A 24,103-nucleotide genomic window follows, 5' to 3' on the forward strand; every position below is an offset into this window, starting at 1 on the left:
CATCTTGTCAAGGAGATTGCCAGCAATTAGATGGGAGATGTCTGTGAGTTTAATGAAGGGTAAGTGAAAGTACAGTGTTAGATTGTATTGTGCACACAAGGGTGAAGGGGGTAGTAAAAGAGGTTGAAGGGACTGTAATATTTAGCAGATGTAGTGTTTTCTCTGGAGTGGCTTAAGTGTTTCAGCTCAGGGCAGCTGTAGGTAGCTCTTGTTCAGTACCGTGTAAAGGAAGAATGCAGGTATGTATTATGGCCGTTTTGAGGCATCATGCAAAGAAGGCAGCGTTAAGGTTGCATGAGCATGTGCCTTAATTCTGTATTTCCTTATGTTCACAATTTTGCTGAACTTGCTGAACTTGATGTTCTGGAAGAGCATGATAATAGCAACAGGCAACCTTCATTCTGCATAAACAAAGTTCTTTGTCAGTGAATTTCCTGGGGGGAAGGGGGAATGTGTGCTTTAACAAAGAAATGTGGTTGGTATGAGTTAGTGATCACTTGGGCAGTTGTAATCACCATATTAGGTGTGCAGTTGAGATGTTTCATTACCTGGCCACTGTTAATATCTAGTTCTTACATAGTGTTTTTTGTCAGTAGATCTCAAAGAAAAAATCATTATCCCTATTCTACAGATGGAAAACTGAGGCACATTGAGGTGAAGGCTTTGCCAAAGTCACCCAGCAGGCCAGTGGCAAAGTTGAGAATAGAGCTTAGGTTTTCTGAGTCCCAATCCACTGCCCTCTCCATTAGGCTGCAGGGTTATTTTATGGTTCCTAAGTGTTCCATTCTCCACCCACATACACTTTGTTATAATGAAATGGGGATAACTGCCATGCTTTGAAGTGTTTAGAAAGCGTACTTGATAACAGGCTGAATGAGAGAAATCTCAGCCGTGGTCTGTCTAGGTTGGCGGAATTTGATTAAAATAAATTCAGTGGACAATATCAATATTAAGTATTTTTTTTATTTTTATTGATTTAAATATTCAGTTGTGCAAAATTATAGGTTTTAAGCATTTTTCCAATTTTTATTGATTTTAAGTTTTCACAATATCAGGAAATTGTGTGCAGGTTACACAATAATTTAGTAATGGTATCTACTGAGATTCAAAAAGTTAAACTAATTGTCAGCATCATACGTCCACGTATACAAGGTAAATATCCTTAAATCAAATAAGTTCCCAAGCAGCATTTTTCTTTCTTTGCCTATCTGTTGATAACTGCAATTTACAGAAATATTTTTATCTATTTGTGTGTTGATATCCATGTTTATCAACATTTACCAAAAAAATCTAATCTTTCCATGCCAGTCTTTGTCTCAAACTTTACGGTTTCAGTACATCATGGTTACAGTAACTTTAAGCATAATGAGAGAAAGCTGGTGTGTGTCTTGACTTCTTCTATCCCCTGCAACATATAGCTTCCCCCCATCATTTCCAGGTCATCCTGCTCTGCCCTTTAAATCATTAGCACTTTAGAAGTGAGGTGTGCACACACAAAAGTTGTTAGACTGTGAATTTTAAGAAGAGCTAGCAAGAGGTCTGGGGAACACTGTATCAGGAACCTCTTGCCCAAATGAATCCCAGGTTGGATATTACTCTTCCCTCTTCCCCCAAAAGGCGCACCAATTTTTATGACAATCCAGGTGTGCATCAGATTTTAAAACACCTAGAAAAATTGTCTTTTAAACAGTAGTCTTCTCAATCTTAACTGTAGCAGAGCTGGCACTCTGTGATAATACTGTATGAAATTAATCATCAGCAATTGCTTTGCTATATCTAGACCTCCAGGTATGAAATAACTTTGAGAGGTATAAAATAGCTAAGGCCTTTCATTTTGGTATTTTTATTTAAAAAAAAAACTCTCACTCTCTCTCTCTCTCCCCCCCCCCCCTCGGGAATTGATCAGTGTTCATTCATAAATTTTAAGAAATGGTGAAAACTGGTTAAAAAACAAAAATGAAGGGTGAGGGAGGTGCTTGGTACTCATGAGGCCTGGGAATACTCAAAATGTAGTGGTCAGTGTGCTCTGTGACTGGGAACCAGCTCCCTACCTGTCTCACTTCCCACCACACAGAGGAAGTGTAGGTGCTGTGCTGAAGGGCTAGGGCTAGGATGAGGCCCTTTCCGGCCGTGTATGGTCTTGGCTGCTATAACCTGGGTCTCTGCCAGTCTTACTCCCCAGGGGACGGAGCCTTGTCTCCTCCTCCTGCTGGACAGATCTGAAGGGCCAGGCTCAGGAAGGGACTCTATCCAGCATGAGGTGGGGGGCAGTACTCACAGGGTGTAGCTTTTGGTTCCCCACTTGCAGAGTCCCTGCCTGCTTGCCTATGCAGAGGAATGAAACTGCCAGTTGGTGAAGTCGGGGAGCAAGACGGGCAGGGAGTCTAGTTCCAGCAGCCAAAAACACCTGTACCCTGGTCCTTCAGCATCACGCCATCTGCTTCTGCTACAAAAAAAGTCCCAGGTCTCCCAAAAAAGCCAAAATTCAGGTAAAAATTGGTAAAACCCACATGTTGGCTTTATCAAAACCCAGGAATTGTTCTGAGAAAATTGGTAAACACCAAAACCATAAGCTCATAAAGTACCCTGTTAATCGCATTGTGGTCTCAGCTGAATGAGAACACCCCATAGAAATGAATACAGCCTGAAATAATAGCTCTGAGCCATTTGAGCTGCTCCATTGATTTCAGTGGGTGTTTTCATTCCCCTCAGTGGCGCTTGAGAAACCTATGATGTGCATCAAATATGCCCATTCTCAAATCCGCCCCAGTCTCAATAGTGTGTTCTTGGCTCATACTCTGAGGATGCTTCTTGTCAAATCCCCAGGGTTTCCCTAGATGCCATCTCATGTAGGGTAGAGAGAGGGGCTCTGACCCTCCTTGAGGGACCAGGCCTCAGATCCCATGTGGGGCCAGAAAGAGGGGCTCCCCCAGATCCTAGATCATGGGAGGCAGGAAGTGGGGGGTCAGATCCTGGCACATGCAGGGGGGCAGGGAGAAGGGCTAACAGCCAAAGGGGCAAGTCCTCCAGATCTCAGCTTGTGGGGTGGGAGGGGTAGAGACACCACCAGACTGGCAGTTCCCCCCAGATCCCAGCATACATGGCTGGCAGGAAGAGAGTCAGATACCCCAGAAGGGCAAGGCCCCCCACATCCTAGATACTGGCACACACCTGGAGGAGAGGATCTCAGATCCTGCAAGAAGAGGCATTTCCCACCCCCAACCAACTCCTGGTTGGCTCTGCCCCTTTTCTTCCCCAGTCTGCCTGCCACTTTGCCCCCAATCCTTCTGCCCTACCACCCATCCCCATTTCTCTCTCCTTCTCTGGCTGCAGCTCCAAATTCCTCTCCCCCATTCTCACAAATTTCATTTGTCTCCCAGCAACTATTCACATATATAATTGTTTTAAAAAATATTTTGATTTTATTTCCCCTGATGTAATGATGATAACCTGACAGATGGGTTTTAGCAGTGTGGTTACAGACCTTTTGTAGATTTCTGTTCTAGGTGGGTTTGAAACTGACACTAGCTGGATTGGTCAGGCTATTTTTCATCTCCTTGAGCTATCCAATTGATTTGATACAGACCCTCCTGGCTCCTTTCTCTGAACATGCTTTGTGTAAACTGTTAACTCATGAGCATTAGGCATGAGAGCTAAACTCTTTGGTGAACACTTTCGTGAAATGTGCCCTCCCAAAGGGCCAGTGGGTGCCAGACTCTAGGTGGGGGTAACTCTTGAGCACCTGAGATTCCTGGGCCACGATCAGAGCCCTAGTTCAATCCCCAGGTCTGGGCAAAAAACATTGGTAGAGTGTATTAACTAATCTTACCAAAAAAAGCTGGGGGCTGTTTAGGAACTACTTTGTCAAATTACCCCAAATTTGGAGTCAGTAACCTCCAAGAAGCACACCAAATTTCAAGGCAATTTGAGTAAGCCTGCAGATTTTAGAGCACTTAAAGTATATCTACAATGCAATTGAAAATCTATGGCTGGCCCATGCCAGCTGGCTAGTGCTGCAGTGCTGTTATACTGTAGTGCAGACTTCTGCAGCCTGAGCTCTGCAACTCTCTCACTTTGTTACAGCCCAGGTTACAGCCTGAGCCTGGAAGTCTACTTTGCAATGAAACAGCCTCCCAGCCTGAGTCCAAGTCAGCTGGTATGAGCCAGCCATGAGTGTCTAATTGCAGTGTAGACATACCCTTAGAGTCAAGCTTTAAATAGAAAGCTGGTCTTAGGCCTGGTCTACACTACGGGGTTAGGTTAAATTTAGCCACGTTGGGTCGATTTTAAAAATGAACGCGTCCACACAACCAACCCCATTCCGTCGACCTAATGGGCTCTTAAAATCGACTTCTGTACTCCTCCCTGGCAAGGGGAGTAGCACTAAAATCGACTTTGCTGGGTCGAATTTGGGGTAGTGTGGATGCAAATCAATAGTATTGGCCTCTGGGAGCTATCCCGAAGTGCTCCATTTTGATCACTCTGGACAGCACTTAGAACTCTAATGCACTAGCCAGGTACACAGGAAAAGCCCTGGGAACTTTTGAATTTCATTTCCTGTTTGGTCAGCATGGCGAACTCAGCAGCACAGGTGACCATGAAGTCCCCCTAGAATCATAGCGCATAGAATATTTCTACGCTCCCCCTATCATCTCCATCCCTGAGGTGATCGCAGATTAGAAGGCAAAAAAAATGCATTCGCGATGCCTTGTTTTCTGAGTTTATGCAGTCCTCCTGCACTGATAGGGCACAGCTTAATGCATGGAGGCATTCAGTGGCAGAGACCAGGAAAGAATTAAGTGAGTGCGAAGAGCGGAGGCAGGACACGATGCTGAGGCTAATGGGGGAGCAAACTGACATGAAGAAGCATCTGTTGGAGTTGCAGGAAAGCCAACAAGAGCACAGACCCCCGCTGCATCCACTGTATAACCGCCTACCCTCCTCCCCATGTTCCATAGTCTCCTCACCCAGATGCCCAAGAATGCGGGAGGCTCTGGGCACCCAGCCACTCCACTCCAGAGGATGGCCCAAGCAACAGAAGGCTGTCATTCAAACGGTTTGATTTTTAGTGTGGCTACAATAAGCAATGTGGCCTTGTCCTTCCCTCCTCCCCCACCCCACCCGGGCTACCTTGTCCATTATCTTTTTTTTAATTAATAAAGAATGCATGGTTTCAAACAGTAGTTACTTTATTTCGAAGGGGGAGGGTGGTTGGCTTACAGGGAATTAAAATCAACAAAGGGGGCGGGTTTGCATCAAGGAGAAACACACACAGCTGTCACACCGAAGTCTGGCCAGTTATGAAACTGGTTTTCAAAGCCTCTCTGATGCGCAGCACACCTTGCTGTGCTCTTTTAATCACCCTGGTGTCTGGCTGCTCAAAATCGGACGCCAGGTGATTTGCCTCAACCTCCCACCCCACCATAAACGTCTCCCCCTTACTCTCACAGATATGGAGCATACAGCAAGCAGCAATAACAATGGGAATGTTGGTTGCGCTGAGGTCTGCCCAACAGTGCCAGCGAGTTTTTAAACGTCCAAAGACACATTGTACCACCATCTGCACTTGCTCAGCCCATAGTTGAACTGCTCCTTACCACTGACCAGGCTTCATGAATGGATCCCCGAGCTCGTCGCTAGGGAGCAGGAGAGCAGAGTTCCAGCGGAAGCAGTGGATGATGACGGTTAGCAGTCCTACTGCACCGTCGGCTTCGAAGGCAAGGAGCTGCTGCTGTGTAACAATACTAGCTGCTGCGGGTGCTTGTGTGTCAAATGCTTAGAAGTCCGGGTAGGGCAAGGTACCTCAGCCAAGGCAAAAGAGCAAGAGCTCTGGAGCTGTTACATATGTCAACCACAGAAGTGCTATGGGGTGTTACAGCGCTGACCAGACTGGAATGGACGGCTGCAAGACTTCTTCACCAGCAACAAAGGACAGGAATATGATGCACCTAAAATCTAAAAAGGCCCGAACATTTCCCAGAGTCACTACCCTTGATAACAGAACGTCAATGATTGCATTGGCTACTTGGATTATAGCAGCCCCCACAGTAGACTTGCCCACAACAGCAGCGGTGACAGTGAGCTGAGCAGGCTCCATGCTTGCTGTGGTATGGCATCTGCATGGGTAACCCAGGAAAAAAGGTGTGAAACAACTGTCTGCCGTTGCTTTCACGGAGGGAGGGGCAACCGATGACATATCCAAAACCACCCGCAACAATGTTTTTTGCCCCATCAGGCACTGGGAGCTGAACCCAGAATTCCAATGAGTGGTGGAGACTGCGGGAACTGTGGGATAGCTGCCACAGTGCACTGCTCCAAAAGTCAGTACTAGCCACGGTAGTGAGAATGCACTCCAACTTAATGCGCTAAGTGTGGACATACGCAATCATCTGTATAAAATCGATTTCTAAAAATTGACATCTATAAAATCGACCTAATTTCGTAGTGTAGACATACCCAGTGTGTCAGCCACACATTATTGGACCTCGTGATGTTCTCCTGGATAGTATGGGGAAATAATTCCCTTCATTATAGGTGTTACTGGATGAAACTGTATGACCCGTGTTATGCAGGTGATCATATATTTTGACATATGCGGTTTACAATTATCTGATCAAAGTAAACAGCCTGAAATCAAACTAATAAAATCTCAAACAGCATTTTTCTTTCTTTTCCTATCTGAAATTTGACACATGTATGCGTGTATGGAGAAATCGACATTTATTGACAAAAATCTAATCCTTCCAAGCCTGGATATAAAGTAGCATTGTTGAATGGGTTTCACTCCTGCTTTTCTCAGCTTTTTTTATTTACTTTGCTGACTGATTGTGGCTTGGTTATGAGCAACAGTTGTTTTCTGCACAGAATATTTTTTGCAGTCATCAGTGTTTGAAATAGGTATTTCTGTGTAAATGGGCAAACTTCTGTTTAATATGCAGTTTGCGTGTATCTTTTTTCTTCTCGTTTTCTATGTTCCGGCAATGTTCTCTGGTAAAACTAGCATATGAGTTATTAGGGGAAAAATGATTACTAGGGATTTATGAATTTGTAATAAGTTCTTTATCACGTACATTTACACAATTGTAGGTATGAAAGAATTTGATCTTTAAAATATTATAGCTTCTGATAAAATATGTTTTGCAGATTTGCTTATTTTTTAATCAGCCTTTTTTTAGATTTAGGTCCAGACTTTTAAGTGATGTAAGAGCCTAAATCTCATTTTTTTTTTCAGAAGGGGGAAATCCCTGTTGAAAATGAGATTTAGGCTCATAAATCAATTAGGCATCGCAATGCTGAGAGCTGCAATGCCTAAATATCTTTAAAAATATGGGCCTAAGATCCCAATATTTTATGATGCAGACAATTGTGTCAAAGATTTTATTTTCATAGTATAATTTACCTAATATTGAAATCCCTGAAATTTATAGAAACTTGTAAATATGTATGAAAATAAATTATATAGCTCCCAGTCTAGCACAGCACTTATACATGTGCTTAACTTTAAGCACATGAATAGTCTCAATTACCGGTATTTAAAAATACACTGACTAGATTGGAACTACTTACCTGCTTGGCTGCATTGGCCCACAGAAAAGAGCTTTAGCATTGTATTAAGGATTAGGGAGCAAAATTTTTGTATATACTGTTCCACACTTAGTTTTTCTAATATAAAAGCATAATCAAAATAATTTCTTACCTGGAAATGTTTTTCCTCCTTCCCTTTAGAACGGCCAAATTCCACTAAAGTTATAAAAGCAGGGAAACCGAAGACCAGGAAACCCAGCAAGGTTTGTATTTGCTGGAAAGCAGTTTAATCTGAGAGTCTCAGGTCTGATTAGATTGAGACCATATAATACAGTCTGTTGATTTGAACTAACATTTTAACTGCACTGTTGATATGATGATAAATGTAAATTGTCAATAGAGAAATATTTTTTTCCTAAATATTTTTATCTGTATAAGTAGCTGGTATTGTTCAAGTAAATTTTAGTTTGCTGGATAATGTTTAAGGTTGCATCCTAAAGATGTGTTATGATGGGTTAATTCAGGTGATAGTGGGGGCGGGAGGGGGGTCAAAAAAGGGGACATGATCAAAAATTTAGAAAGAGCTGAAGGCTGTAGCATCGGAAGCAGCAAAGAGATTTTTTTGTAAAGGGTATAGTAGGATTATCTGGTAAACAAATATAGAGGATAGTATGCAGAAACAGTAGTACTCATGAACACACAAGATTCTGATGAGTTGGTAACCACAGAAGCAAAGCTAGACTGATCTGTGGTGGTCTTTTTTTTTTTTTTTTACTCCTGGGGGAATTTTGTATACCTGTGCATGCGTGGAAAGCAAAGGGAAGCAGTGCGGAGGCAGGGAGGGGAGTCGGGGGACACTCATGAACATAGTTGGGGGTGGGCAATGCCCCCCAAAACAGAGGCAAGGCGTGAAGGGGCACATGGTATCACTTGCCATTGCCTTCCCCAATTTCTGCACGTGCAGAGCTGCCCTGCTGTATGAGGGTGCTGCTCCACTCTGCAGCAGGATGCCGCTTCCTGGGTCCTAGTGTCAGTTGTGCTCTCTTTCTGTGTGTACAACAGTGAGTGCCCATAGTGTGGCAGGGCAAGCGGGGGAGAGGCAGTGGAGAAGGAAAGGGGTGGGATGAGGGAGTGAGGAGAGAGGGATGTGGAAGGGGACAGTTGGGAGAGATGGGGAGGGAATATGGAAATCAGGAGGGGGGAGCGGGAGCCTGGCAGGTAGCATCCCCTCAACAGCAGTTGCAGCTGGGGCGCCCTGTTAAGCAGGCCTTTTGAACCCCCACTCTGAGCCCCCTGCACCTAGACCCCCACTCTCCCAGCGCCTGAACCTCTCCACTAAGTCCCCCACATCCGGACCCTCCTGCTGAGCCCTAGACCCCCTCCCCCCCAAACCCCTTCTGCTGAGCTCCAGCCACCTTCACCTGGACTGCACTGCAGCGTCCCATTGCCCCTGCAAACCCCCAGCGAGGACTGTGCATCCACATCCCCCACTGAGCTGCCCGCATCCAGATTGCCCTACACAGAACCCTCTTACTCTGTGCCTGGATCCCTCCAAACTTAGGCTCAGCCTAGCAGATTCCATCTGCTCACACTGGTGTGCGTGGTGCAGAGAAGCAGTGCTGGCTCTTGCACTGTGTCAGGGTTGGGTGCAGCCTCACCGCCAAGTCCCTGTCTCAGGGAGGAGGTAGTGCTGTAGGGTGATCTTCCACCTCCATGCAACCAGTGGCCTTCGCTCCCCACTGCCACGCTGGAGCCTCTACATTTATTTATTGACAAATAAAACTTTTGCAGAATTTTTATTTTGGGGGGGCAGAATTTTTAAGTTTTTGGCACGGAATTCCCTCAGGAGTAATCTTTGGAGCCTGATGATTAGTGTTGTCTTAGGTTTCTTGTGTTTTCCAATTTTATAATAATAATAAAATTAATTTGTATATTACATTGTGTATATAACATTTCAGATTTCTTATGTCTGATTTCTAAGAGTAGATAGCTTATCTGACTCCAAGTGTACAAAGTAATTTGAACTTTTAAACATGAAGCAGCAGTTATGTATGTAATCTAGTGTTGGAGAAGATTTTCCAATGGTTTTTAAATATTTGTGACTAAAAATGTCTTTGAATTTTATTTAGGGTCAGTTATTTTATTTTTATAATTAAATGATACTGAAGCTTCAAAATAATGTCTGGTGATGTTGACCTTAGGAGCAATAACAGATTGCTTCCAGTGAAAATTTGTCAACATTCTAAACATTTCTTGTTTTTCCAAAAAAGCTATTGTTTTAGCATCAAATGCTTTTTTTTAATTTAAAGCCTAAGATTCTTTGAATGATTGCATTTGTCCATCCTAGATGTTGCATGGCTCATGCAACCGTGCAGTGTTTTCTCCCTGGTAGTACCTAAAGGGATGGCCACGCATGCACCCTGGTTTCTCTCATGCCCCTCCCTTCCTTCTGTTCCTTTTAACTGTCTGGTGGCTGGAGCATGTTACTGTGCTTTGGTACAGTCCCTCATTCCTCTGTGAACACACAAAGATTGTATATAGTTATAATTCTTAATTAGTAGTAGTCATTTTTTTTATCCATTTGGACATTTGTTTCTTTAATTTATTTGCTCTGGGTCAGTAAGCTTCTCCAAGCTTTGGTTGGTACTGGGGGAGGCTACGCCAGGGCCCCTGGCTTTATGCCTTGTTCCCAGTGTCAAAAACCAATCGCTCATTAGTAACCCCCACTCTCACTGTTTGAGCATTGGCCTGCTAAACCCAGGGTTGTGAGTTCAATCCTTGCGGGGCCATTTAGGGATCTGGGGCAAATATCTGTCAGGGACGGTACTTGGTCCTGCTGTGAAGGCAGGGGACTGGACTCAATGACCTTTCAATTCTATGAGATAGGTATATCTCCATATTAAAGTAAGCCACTCTGGTACCAAAGGTTACCTGCTTTGTCTCGCAGGTCCCTGTCTTAGGACTGAGCTGTTGACTCTCGTACACATATGGGGGCCATTGAGGCAGGCTACTTTATTGGTGACTACAATGGATCTGTCACTTCTGCTTACTGTGGATCAACTGTCTATCTTAATGTCAACAAAACTGAAGCTACATAATTACAAAGGACCTGTTGTGCCTCTCGGTGTTTGTATCACCATTTATTCATGGTGAAGGCCATTTACTGGTACTATTGCATGCAGCGCAGACTTTTACCAGCATTGGTGTCTGTTATGGCACCCTTTTTCTGAGGACCAGTACCATCTTCTTTAGCTTCTTCTGTGATGACATCTAGGCCTACGATACCTGCTCCACCTCTGTGCTCAGTACTGAAAGCCAGGTACTGCATTCTCACCATAGATCTTAGGCCTAGTCACTTGTCTCTTCCCAGAATTGAACCAATGTGACCTTCAAAGTAGTCCTACTTCTCATTGGAATCCAGAGTGGGTTCCTATGCCTCCCATTACAGACAGTCCAATTCATCCTCCAGAACTCATTCCTACTCTCATGGAAGACACTCATCAAGAGCAGATTGAAGGATTGGGTGGCCTGGTCTTGACACAATTGGACTCTCATACCATATCAGTCTCCTCATTGGCCTTTCTCTGGCATCAAGATTGTCATCCCCACTTCCTCACAGAAGCCGGTCTCTGAGAAAGAAGAGGGTTCCCTGACTAGTATCAATAGACCAGCGATTGTTGATACAGAATAGCCTACAGACACTATACTACAGGCCATTCCTCAACCTCCCTTGGATTTACCTTCGACTTTGGCTGTGCAGGACTTGCCTCAAGAGGGATCTAATGAGGCTCTGGTACCAGAAGCTGCTTCTCTGCTACCGATGACTTCAGAGTTTACCAAGAACTGAAAAGGACAGCTACAGCCCTTGGTGTTCAAATAGAACTGGTGGAGGAAAATTCTCCTAAATTTATAGATATATTACACCCAGCTATGGCAGTGACGGTAGCCCTTCCTAAAAATGAGGGGATAATGCAGCCTACTAAGTCACTCACAAATCCCTTCATATGTGGTAAAAGACAGAGAATAAATACCAGATACTGTCTCATGGGTTTGACCAGTTTTATTTTGCACTCTACACCGGGCTCACTGGTGGTAGCTGGAGTGAATGAATGGCACTGCAAAGGTTGAGCTAAGGCTACCCAGAAGGAAAAGGATGCAAAAAAGCTAGATCTTTTTAGGAGAGAGGTGTATTCAGTGGTGGGGTTATAGTTTTGCATTGCCCCTCTCCATTTGAGTAGTCCTATTGCCCAGCAACCTTGCCCTCTTGGACCAATGTCTAAATTCCTAAAAAAGTTACCTAAGGATTCTGGGGATGAGTTCCAGTCTCTCTTGGTGAGAAGTCATCTGGTCTGTATGTCAGCTCTGCAGGCTTCCTTGAACACTGCAGTCCCAGCTTCAGGGATCATGATGATGGCATTAAGGATGCACCATTTCTCATAGCTATGGTCGTCAGGGATTCCTTGAGAAATACAGCTGACAATTAGAGACTTTTCCTTTTGCCCCCAGGAGGACAAAATATTATCCTCAGTTTCAGCTGAGACAACAGTTCTACCTCTCCAGGCAGTTTGACTAAACCATGCACAAACACAGGCTGCGTAGAAGGAGGCTTCCGCTATCTGCCTTGGTCACTTTGTCAAGGCAGCCAAAGGCCTCAAAGCATCCTGTTTGACTCCTCTGTTGAGGACAGCATACCTATCAGTGCAGATCTTACTGGCCCTTTCTCTGCCTGTGGGAACAGGTTATCGAATTTCCTAAGTGTGTGGTAGACTATCACCACAGAGAAATTAGTGTTAAACATGGTGGATTCAGGATATACCCAGTAGTTTCTTTATATCTCCTCCCACTTCCCAGTCCCTTTTCAGGGACTCCTCTCTCAAGTCCATGCTAAGGCAAGAAGTGGAGACTGTGTTCAGGAGCTAAGGAAGAGGTGCCTCTTCAGCATGGAGGCAGGGTTTTTTTACTATCGTTTCCTAAAGCCAAAGGGGATGTCAGACCCATTCTAAACCTTCAGATCAAACAAGCTGTATCAGGAGACACTCATGGTGTATCAGGAACTCCTTAACTCTCAGTGCATCATACCTGCTGGGAGTTCAGAATTGCCTGGCAGACTGCCTGAGCAGACTGTTCAGCCTAGATCATGAATGATCTCTCAACACTACAGTTCTAAAGTTGATTTGAGCGTGTGTGGGGATTCCTACGATGAATTTGTTTGCAACTGAGCAGAACAGGAAATGTCCTCAGTTCTGTTCCTGAGCTGGCCACAGTCCATTTCAGATGCTTTCCTGGACAAAAACCTGCTGTGTGTATACACCCCAGCACCCCTCTTTCCAAAGACATAGTGAAACTAAAGCAAGAACGAGGCAGAATAATCTTCACACTCCAGACTGGCTGAGGCAACTCTACTACTTGGATCTGCACAGATTGTCCATAAGAGAACTCTTACTTCTGCCACTAGGCAAAGACTTGATCTCCCAGCATTACATGCACATGTTGCACCTGAATCTGCATGTGGTGAACCTCTCATCTTGGTTCCTTGGTGCTTAAAACCAGAGGAGCCGCACTGTTCAGTGACAGTCCAGAATGTCCTGCTCAGCAGCAGAAAGCCATCCATGAAAGCTCCTTACCTTTTTAAATGGAAGTGCTTCTCTACTTGAGCAGCTAGCCATAATGTCTCCTACACAATCTACAATTCAAAAGATTTTGGACTGTCTTTTACATCTTAAAGAATCAGGTCTAACATTGAATGCCATTAAGGTGCATTTGATTGCAAATTCAGCATTTCACCTGTATATTGCTGAAAGGACTGTTTTCGCTAATCCTATGATAGCCATGTTCCTAAATGGACTAGATAGACTGTTTCCCACCTATTCAGGATTCAGATTCACCTTCAGATATGAATCTAGTTCTGTCAGGTCTTACGGATCCTCTATTCAAGCCCTTAGCCTCTTGCTCAATGTTACACCTCTTGGTGAAGATGGCCTTTTTGCTAGCCATCACCTTTGTGGGGAGAGTGGGGGAGCAACATGCCCTGGTAACAGATTCTTCATGTAATATAGTCTACAGGGACAAGGTGAAGTATAGGGTTTGGCCTGTGTTATACAGGAGGTCAGACTAGATGATCACAAGGTTCTCTTCTGAGAGCATAAGAATGGCCATACTGGGTCAGACCAAAGGTCCATCTAGCCCAGTATCCTGTCTTCCAACTGTGGCCAATGCCAGGGCCCCCGAAGGGAATGAGCAGAAAAGGTAATCATCAAGTGATCCATTCTCTGTTGCTCATTCCCAGATTCTGGCAAACGGAAGCTACGGACACCATCCCTGCCCATCCTGGCTAATGGACGTAGCCTCCATGAATTTATCTAGTTCTTTTTTGAACCCTGTTATAGCCTTGGCCTTCACAACATCCTCTGGCAAAGAGTTCCACAAGTTGACTGTGCATTGTGTGAAAAAATACTTTCTTTTGTTTCTTTTAAACCTGCTGCCTATTTTCATTTGGTGACCCCAAGTTCTTCTGTTAGAAGAAGTAGTAAATAGCAAGTCCTTATTTATTTTCTCTACACCAGTCATGATTTTATAGACCTCTCATATCCCTCCTGAGTTCTCTCATTTCCAAGCTGAAAAGTCCCAGTTTTATTAATCTCTCCTCATACGGAAGCCGTTCCATACCCCTAAACATTTTTGTTGCCCTTTTCTGAACCTTTTCCAGTTCCAATATATCTTCTTTGGGATGGGGCGGCCACATCTGCATGCAATATTCAAGATGTGGGCATGCCATGGATTTATATAGAGACAATATGATATTTTCTGTCATCTTATCTATCCCTTTCTTAATAATGCCCAATGTTCTGTTCGCTTTTTTGACTGCTGCTGCACATTGAGTGGATGTTTTCAAAGAACTATTCATAATGACTCCAAGATCTTTCTTGAGTGGTAACAGGTAATTTAGAGCCCATCATTTTATATGTAGAGTTGGGATTATGTTTTCCAGTGTGCATTGCTTTGCATTTATCAACATGCTGGCCTTGGAATCTGTGAAACCCTAAATTTCTTTCCAAAGTAGTATCTGATTTCCACTTCATTAGTCAACATACTTACCGGTCCTTTTTCTGAATCCACATGCTCACAAAACTAAAAGCTGTACACTTCGGGTATGTGCCAAGCCCCTACCCTTTTATCTGGGTAGAACAAAGCGCTTTGGTTTCTTCCCAGCTCTTTGGGTCCTCTGTAGAACAGTTACGACACAATGGCTCTTGAGATGGATTACCAGCTGCATTGCTATGTGCTATTCTGTTAAAGGTAGAACACCTCATGAAAAGTCAGCACATTGCATATAGGGTGCATTTCCTCCTCTACTACATTTGTGGAAAATGCCCCCATCGTCAACATTTGTACAGCAGCAACGTGGTCCTCTGTTAACATATTTGCTAGATTGTTATTACTGTGCCATCGAGGGAAGATGAGAATGTGGGGAAAACAGTCCTATATTCTGTCTTTAGATGAGTCACCTAGCCCCACCTCCACTGAAAATCGCTTGGGGGCATCTGCAGTGGAATGGACATATACAATCATTCAAAAGACAAAATGGTTACTCATCTTTTTGTAACTGTTGCTTTTTTGAGATGTGTTACATATGTCCGTTCCAAAACCCACCCTCCTTCCTCAGTGCGTTGGAGTCCTCCATCTAACCTTCTGGTAGGAAGGCTCCATCCTTCATACTCTCTGTTCAGAACATGAGGGAAACCAGGGAGCATGCATTGCAGCTCTACAGTTGCAGCATGGGAAAACTCACCAGCACAGTAAAATGGACATCTGCAACACAATTCAAAGACAACTAGTTATGAGGTGAGTAACCTTTTTTTAACACTTTTTCTTAGGACTATTAACGTAGCTGTGAAGAGATCTGTGGGCAAAGGGGAGATTATCAGAGATTTAAAGAGGGAAAAAGAGTTAATATATTATTACATTTAGCAGCCTAGTTGCTTTCATCTAAAAGATTTTTATCCAAATGAAATACACCTGTCCAGTAGCATATTGTAACTGTGTGACATATGGGGTTTTTAATTAGCTGCTGGGAGTGCTTTTTATGGCTATATCCATTAAATGGAACTCTGTCCATCAAGGAGTTAGGCTGACAATTACAGTAACAGCAAACTAAAGACGTTTGTCATTAGGATCCCCTTTTTAACATTGTTTTATTTTAAATCTTAGTGTACTGTTGTGTAGAACTTTGTGTTGGAGGCAACCACTCTGAGTAACTGACTGGATTGCACACTGTTGTTGTTTTTTTGTTGGTTAAAGTAATGTTGTACCTGGTGTCTGTTACAGTTCTCACATATCAAATGAGAAGTGATTTATTGTGATTACTGCTATGAAACATAGTCCGTCTCTGACCACCACTGTTAAGTGTGCCAGACCTCATCCACTCATTCTGAAATGCTGTTCTGGTAAACATACATTTTGTTACTTTACAGGCTAGTGACTTCAATGATATCACAAATTGGCCGACACCAAGTGAAATAGCAAACAATGAAGTGAGTATACTATGTTTGTATACTTTTATATATAGTCTGAATTATATTTTTTATAAACCTACAAAGCTTGTGTACCCCTCTGTTGCAAGCTCATTATATGGTGAATCTGGTTAGGTATTTTAGGGTTTCAGCAGAAAAACTGAAAATAATTTTGCTGTATGAGTCAGAGTTCACTGAGTACACTTTATGATTCAGGTGATACATGTCTATCCCCTCTCTATCCCACTGAGGTGGAACAACACCAGTTCTGCTGATTTCAGGACCCTCCTATACATGGAAGTGTACAGGATTTACCCCATAATTTTACATTTTAATTCACCTTTAAGAAGTGTCAGTGTGGATCTTCCTTTTTGAGATGTGTGTGCATGGAGAATCAATCATTTGCAACACTGTAACCTTTGGGGCTTTGTACATGCTTCCTCATGGATCTAAATGCTTAGTGCAAGGTTCTATAAGCAGCCATGGCCCTGACTCCATCCTGCTTCCTTCGTCTTCTTCAGGAGTGAACACTGAATCCCTGGATAACTTTTCTGTTACATTCAAATTCTTACTGTGCCTGTCACCATGATATTGATGTGTTGAGCTGGGCTAATAACTCTTATTTCAGTTCACCAGCAGTACAAAAGAAAAAACAACTTTGATTCAGGTCAAACCAAATGAAAATATTGTGACAACTTTTGGTGAATTGAAAAGATCTGTTTTGGGTTAAACAAAACATTTCCTTTGGCCTGAAACAATTTTTTGGGTGGCTAAATGGCTAGAGCACTTACCTGGGATGTGGATGACACAGCTTCAGTCCCCCAGTCTGCTTGATGTGGAGAAGAGATTTGAATTTGGGTCTTCCATATCACAGGAGAGTGCCCTAACTGCTGGGCAAGGGGGTATTCTGGGACAGACCTCTCTCAATCTCTTCTGTTGAAGCTGTTACACCTTATAAATAATTAGTCATTGGAGCAGGCACTTGAACATCCTAGGTGAGTGCCCTAGACAGCAGGCTATAGAATCGTGTTCTCTCTTTCCCTGGTCCAATGACTGTTCTTTGTCATTCATAATAAAAAAATATATTGTTGGATTTAGATAGGCTTCATACTAGTTTTGTGACTTCAAGTGCTGTTTCAGTCTTTGGCTCCATTCTGTCCCATCATGATTTTCTTGATGCTGGAACCAACCAAAGGGTTTTGAGGTTCAAGTGATACAGTTCATGCTTCCTATGATGGTACAATGTCTGATATGAGCCAAAGGAACCACCTTAAGTGTCTCTTTTAGGGATATTCACAGACCAAAATCTATTCAAGCTTTGCTCTTCAATTCTGCCAGGAACCTGAGTCTACTGAAGGCATTTTGCGTGGAACTGTCATCCTCTACTGTCAATGTTCTTTTTGGGCCAGATCCAGCCAAATTCATTGGCACCAGTGACTGCACTGATGACATCAACATTGAAACTTATGCAAATATTAAAGAAACTACTCTAGGATTTGGGTCTGTGATATCAGGGCATAAAAGGAGTGTAAGATGAAGCAGCACCACTAATCTGGGTGTTCTCTCAGATTCAGTTCAAAACAATGGAAGTGTATAATGTGTATTCTGAGAGTCTGCCACAGAATTCCCTTCCTACTAAATTGTGCTTCAGGATCTCAACTTCCTTTTTTTTTTTTTTTTTTTTTAAGAATTGTTATTAGCCATTATGGTTGCAGAGAAAACCTGAACAGGATGTAAACCAGTGACAATCGATGCCCATGTGGGTCTGCAGAGAGCCTGAAACAACAGCTCTAAGAGGTGTATACCACCCTTGTTACCTATGCCACCTATATACAAGTTGGTGGATAGATTGTATCGGGCTCCTTAATTGGATTTTGAGCATTTATATACCCATGCAACACCATGGCACTCTCAGCAGTCACTGAGGGGGTCAAGGATGTGAAGAGAGCCACTTTCTACACTCTTCGACAAGGAGACAAAGATGATAAACTTAACTGTGTCATAAGATGTGCTCAGCAGCAGCTTTGCACCATAAAGTTGCAAATTTGTGGGTGCTGCTGGTGAGGTAAAACGATCTGCTTTGGGATAAGCTCCTCCCTTTGTCAGAGTGCCTTCCTGGGTAGTTGAAAATAGACATAAGCCATCAGTAAGGAGGGTCAGAAATGGGCTCATCCATGCCCTCTTTGATACTTCATATGTGAAGTAAAAGTCAGGGTGTCTGAGTTTGTATAGTCTTCCGATAGCTGGAAATCTAGAGATTATTCAGTGTTAGTTCTATTTGAGTCTATTGCAAGCTGCTTTGCCATTCCCATACCTTTTCAGGCATTCCTCTTGTGAGAAAATGCAATATGAAGTAACTTCCCTCCCACGACTGAGAACAATAGAAGTTTCCCAGAATATTTGGAAAGAGTTCTTCTCTCATTCCCTAGTTTCTATGGGGGAAAGAGAAACTAGGGAACTATCCTATACTGGAGCTAAGAAATTGAACAGGTACACAAAGAGGTTTAAATTCTCTATGCCTTTAATCCCTTTTTAAGCCAGTGTGATTGATTTGGGGCTCTGTCTAAAAGAAGTCTATTTCTGTACGTCTTTCCATCTGGTCCACTGAAAGTACTTAAGTCTCTCTCTGTGTGTAGACCACTACCAAAATAGATTCCTTCACATGCTTTACAGCATCAAGGATCTTTACCATTTACCTGGTTGTAGTTGCTGCTCCTTGAGGTATTTAGGAGTTATAACATCAACCAAAAGAGTCTGTAAGATGCCAGTCGTGATAGCTGAGGTGCCCTAAATAGTATTCCATAAAAGTAAGGTACATTCCAAATTGCTAACTTGGTGGCTTCTGACTTCTGTATGAATATGTCTGCCTTACAGTATTTTTCTAAGATCCTGCACATTACCAGATGAGGCTAGGTTGCATAGTGCAAGATGTTAAAATTGCATTTAGCTGCAGCATATGTAGGACTGTTACTTATATGCAAATTTCCTACATTACCTATGGCTTATGGTAATAAATTCAGGGGGAAACTATCTTTACTAAAAGGCTGCCTAAAGGGTTAAGCTTTGCATTCAAATCTGTTATGTTGCGATACCTAAAGTGTATTCTAACAGATCCAAAGCAGTCATCGCAACATTTCTGAAAAATCTTTGATTGTATGTTTGCAAGACATAATTTTGATTGTTAATATGATGCCCAATTAAAGAAAAGTCTTCCAATATTTATTTAAAATACTACACAATTTTCCTTCTTTGAGAGTTGTTGTTACTGAATCTCCCAGAAGTGATCTGCAGTATACAGGCAGTATTCAATGGAAAACAGTTACTTGTAAATTCCTTAACCTGAATTCTGTAAGTAAAATATATAGACAGTTATTGTCAACCACCTTCTGGTACCCTTTTTTAATCCGTTTTTAAATTCTGATTAAATGGAATGGAAGAATGAGAGTTGGTGCCCATTGTTCTTGTAACCTTGAACAAATATTTGGATTGATTAGGGAACATACTTACAGCTCCACTAGTTAGAGCCTTCTGAGATATTCTATTTAAAGATTAAAACAGATTAGTGTCCTGTACGTGAGGCTCTATAAAGACAGTAACTACAGTTCAAGTAGACTGGTAAGTAAACTTTCATCTCGAGTGCTGGTCTCTGTGTATTTCAGTATGGATACAACTAAGCTGAGGGAATTTTTGCAAGCAGTGTCTGAGGGTCTGCACCTTTACCTGTGCTCTCATGTTCACACTGATGGTATAAGAGGTGGGGGAGGATGAACTTCCTCGCCAATTCCTGCCTATTGCTGCACAGCTTGAGTCAGAATCCTACAGTTAGGAGCTGGTCCTTTCTAGTCTCCTGTAAATGTCCAAACTTACATTTTCTTAGGTTTTATTTTTTTTAATAGTTCCCCAGTTAGTGTTAGAATCCCCACCCCAAGGAACCTGCATGCTATCCCAGGGTGGAACTTAGATTATGCCCAGGATGCTGGGCTTCAAAAACTTTCTCCTGGCCCCACTCCTTTTTGGGGAGCAACAACTGCCAGTGCTGCCTCTATTGCCTCAGAGAAGTTTATATTTGCAGTATCTAAGTGCAGTATCAGCTGCTCTTTTCCCAGTTGAACACTGCAGGTGCGAGAACACCAGCTTTGGAAGCACCTTATTGAGCATGCAAAGAGGTCCCAGTGAGACCTAGACCAGGAGATTCCCCCATACATTGGCTAGGGTCATCAATGAACATGCCCCCTAGTATTATGTTGGAGTCCTGAGCAGAAGGAAGGTCCATTCATCTGGGCCCTATCATGAGAGTGAGGGGCATTCTTACACACACAAAAGCAGATGCCCTCCATGACCTTCTAAGAGGAGAGATGATTCCTTTTGACCCTGTCCAAGTCAGGTGATTCTTGAGGCCCAAATCATATGGCGTTAGGGTGTCCCCCCTCCTAAGCCACATAGGAGCAATGCTTCTTCAGTACCAACCTCCCCATTGACTGTGATACTGACTGCAGTATCTACTAACATGACATACTAGGAATCACCAGTACTTTTGAAAACAACTGGGTTGGAGACTCATTCACTGATGGTACTGTCATAGCCCTGAGAGGAACAACCATCTACACCTACTCTGAAGGTGTGGAATGATAAAACATAACCTCCAAAGGGCGGAGCAGGGGGACTTCCTCCTCCTGAACCCAACATTTCCCTTGTTATCAAGACTAATCCTCACCAGGGAGATCTAACAGCAGCAGGAATTGGGGATTCTGGAAGAAGTCTATCTGCCGTCCTGTCCACTAGCCATAGTTTTCCCCTCAGTGTAATCAACAGTACTGCCAGTGGAGCCATATCCAACCTTTCCATGGTAGGAGATTCAGCTTCACCTCCACCTAAAGAGATCAGCCCAGGTAGGACATTGAGAATCTCCTGGATCCAGTCTTGGCCACAGAAACAGAGCCCCACTCCAGAAGATGGGTGGTACTAAACGCCTCAGACCACTGTGACCTACTTTTGACTCATACTGGCCTTATTGGGTCTCATGGTAGCTTTATGTGTGGTACTTGGGATCCATGTGATGCAATAAGGAGCCTTACGACCCCTCTCTTCCAAAGAGTCAACCAAAACCTCCCTCTGAGGCTATGGAAGAAGAGGAAGATGAGCCAGATCGTTTGGTATGTCTGGTACCAATAGGAGTATGTGCTCATCACCCAGCGAGGTGGTTGCTCCAGCCTCAGTCTTCCTCCAGACTATCCTAAACAATTTCAGGAGCTGTTAGTGTCATGGAAGAGCTCCAAATCTCCTTAAACGAGGTTCAGGACTCTCAGCATAAGCTTTTAGATATCCTGCACTCAGTAAATGAAGCCATGCTAGAACCAGCAAGGGCTATATTGCACATGTTGGCTACCTGTGCCCCTAGGCCAAAGAAGGCGGAAAAGATGTACTTTGTTCTAGCTAAGAGAGTGGAGTTTTTCACCCATCCTACACAAAAGTCCTTGGTACTGTACGTGGCCAGAAGGATCCACACAACATCCAGCGGCCACCCCTGCTGATAAGTAGGCTGTGCATCTAGACCATATGGGGGAGGAAGATGTTTACATCTGTGGTTTAGAATCCCAAACTATCAAGTTCTTCTTGCCAGATATGATTTTCTGAATTTTTCTAAGTTCCTGGACTTTAGGAATAAGTTACATCAGGGGGAAAGAGCTCAATTTCAAGCCCTTATTGAGAAGTGTAAACAGATGGCTAGAACTTCATTTTAAGTTGTGCTTGGTGTGACCAAGATCTGTGGCTGATCTTTTCAATGAGAAGACAGACAGCTCTTTGCAGTCATTGAAGGATTCCAGGGCAACCTTCTGCTCTCTGGATATATAAATATCAGCCCCAAAGAGAAAATACTATAAACACGCCTACAAACTGAGCCCCTTACCACAACCCTTCTATCATCAGCAGTTTTATGAGCCACCTCACAAATGGCAGAAAAATGCTAAGACCAAGATACTCTTGTGATATTATCCAGGGTACAGTCTGGACCGATGAATAACTGTGTCCCCTCAGTTCTCCAGCATGGGGTGCCTTTTACACTGCTTTTCTGAGAGCAGTCAGTCCTGGTCTGCTCTCTCTCAGCCTCCAGCATGTAAGTTATTCCCAGTTACAGTATGAGTCCTATAGCCAGCCACTCTTGAATTACAACACAGAATACCACCAGCAAATTCTCAGTCCCAGACTTCCAACTAGAAATGTACGTCTTGTACTGACTGCCCAGCTCTCTCCTCTACCATGTAAGCTCATATAAAATCCATCATTTTATTGATGGAAAAGAAGATGCACAAATACTATTATCCCAAATGGAGGTTCCCAAACACCTCAGTCCAAAACACACTGGGTCTAAATAAAACAAGAAAACAAATTAACTACAAAAGAGTAGATTGTGACTACAAGTAAAGAGGCATAAAGTCAGAATTGGTTACAAGAAAATAAAAGTAAATTGCAGCTAATACCTAACTTAACAAGTTAAGTGAATTCAAAGCAAAGGTCTCTCACCATGTGTTTCAGCAATCTTACTGCTGAATTCTTTTCAGTCAAGATCCCTCCCCCCATCCAAAGCAGTTTCCTTTGTTCTTCAAGTGTTGTGCATATTGTGTGTAGGGAGAAAGGGAGGAATAATTTGGGGCATCTGCTCCCCCTTCTTACAGGTCTTTCTCTTCTTTGAGAATCATTTCAATTTGAGGTTCAGGAGACTATTGCCACACATTTTATCAGGGCAATAATGAGCAGCAAAGTGAGTTTTTTCAAATGATACCTCACAAAGCATACTCTTTACAAAACTTATCATAATCTTGCAGAAGAGGTGAATATAAGGATACAGACTGTCACAATGCTGCATCTTCCACTTCAACTGCAGCCACCCAGTCTCACTCCCTGACCAAGAGATATTTTTGACGAGACCATCAAGGGCTGCAAACCAATATTGATGCCATCTTCACCCAATGCCAAGATCCACTTTGGGCGATTGTTTAGAGAACTTATCTCACAATTGATGGTAATATTAGACAAGTAGGTGCTGGATATCACCCTTCTGGCTATACCATTGAGTTTCTTTCCCCACCTCCAAAACTTTCTTCCTCATCCCTTTTCAAGGACTTCAAGGTATGTCCCACGTGGTGGTTGAGATTCAACCGGGGCCAATAAAGGTTGCAATGTCATCTGGGTCCCTCTCCCTGTCCCAGTCTGGGCATCTTTCAGGATCGGGTTGAAGAAGCTCCAGCATCCCACAAGATAGTGAGGGTGGCAGTCAGAATGATAAAGCTGGCTCCAGTAGCCAGTACTTCTCAGACTCTTTAAGGACACACACAGAGAGAGGTTGAGGAATAGTCCATCCTGTCATTATTTTGTCTACTAGTTAAGCCTGTTTTCGGACACACCAATTTTGGTTCACAGATTTCTCGTATTTACCAAGTATGATCTTAACACAGTCCTTGCGATATATCAGTAGGCCTTTTTTGTTTGAACTAATTCAGGCTTTGTCTCCCTTTCTTAAATTTTGACATCAACATTTGTAGATTGTTATGGCATCTTACAAACATTCACTTTTTTTTTTTACTCTTGAGCTCCCAATGAGGTAAATTTGTAGAACCAATTATCACAACAGTACAATGGCATCAATAACACCATCCCCAGAAAAGGACACATGGCTCGCAGCTCTTGATGCCAAAGATGTGCTTTCATTTTGGCTATTCACTCCACAGATGATTCCTCAGGTTGTGGTAGGCCTCCAGCACTATAAATTGAGGGTATTTCCTGTTGGGTTAACCACAGCTCCCAGAGCCCTCACAAAAGTGTTCTCAATAGTAGCAGCTCAGATGAGGCAACTCCACCATGCTTACACAATTTGCTTCTGATGGGCAGCTCTTGCCTGGAGGCCTTAATGCCAACCTCATTGCTGTTCCACCTTCTAGTATTCCTGGGAATCTGCATAAACATCAAGTCTACACTGACTCCAACACAGAGCATAGAACTTATAGGAGCTACCTTGGATTCCATCAGGGCAAAGGCTGACCTCCCTAAGGACAGATTTCATGACATGGGCA

The 24,103-nt window shown here is 43.2% G+C and overlaps 1 protein-coding gene across 8 annotated transcripts in view; it reads left to right on the plus strand.

The window, feature by feature from the left end:
- Window positions 1-24,103, plus strand: part of LARP1B (La ribonucleoprotein 1B) — a 115,446-nt gene that overhangs the window by 18,343 nt on the left and 73,000 nt on the right. For all 8 annotated transcript variants that reach the window (XM_045018060.1, XM_045018054.1, XM_045018053.1 and 5 more), the window contains exons 2-3: window positions 7,726-7,787; window positions 15,996-16,055. In XM_045018060.1, coding sequence (XP_044873995.1) covers window positions 7,726-7,787; window positions 15,996-16,055 — 122 coding nt within the window. The remainder of the gene's footprint in view (window positions 1-7,725; window positions 7,788-15,995; window positions 16,056-24,103) is intronic.

This window comes from Mauremys mutica, chromosome 5 (assembly GCF_020497125.1).
Source record: "Mauremys mutica isolate MM-2020 ecotype Southern chromosome 5, ASM2049712v1, whole genome shotgun sequence".
NCBI lineage: Eukaryota > Metazoa > Chordata > Testudines > Geoemydidae > Mauremys > Mauremys mutica.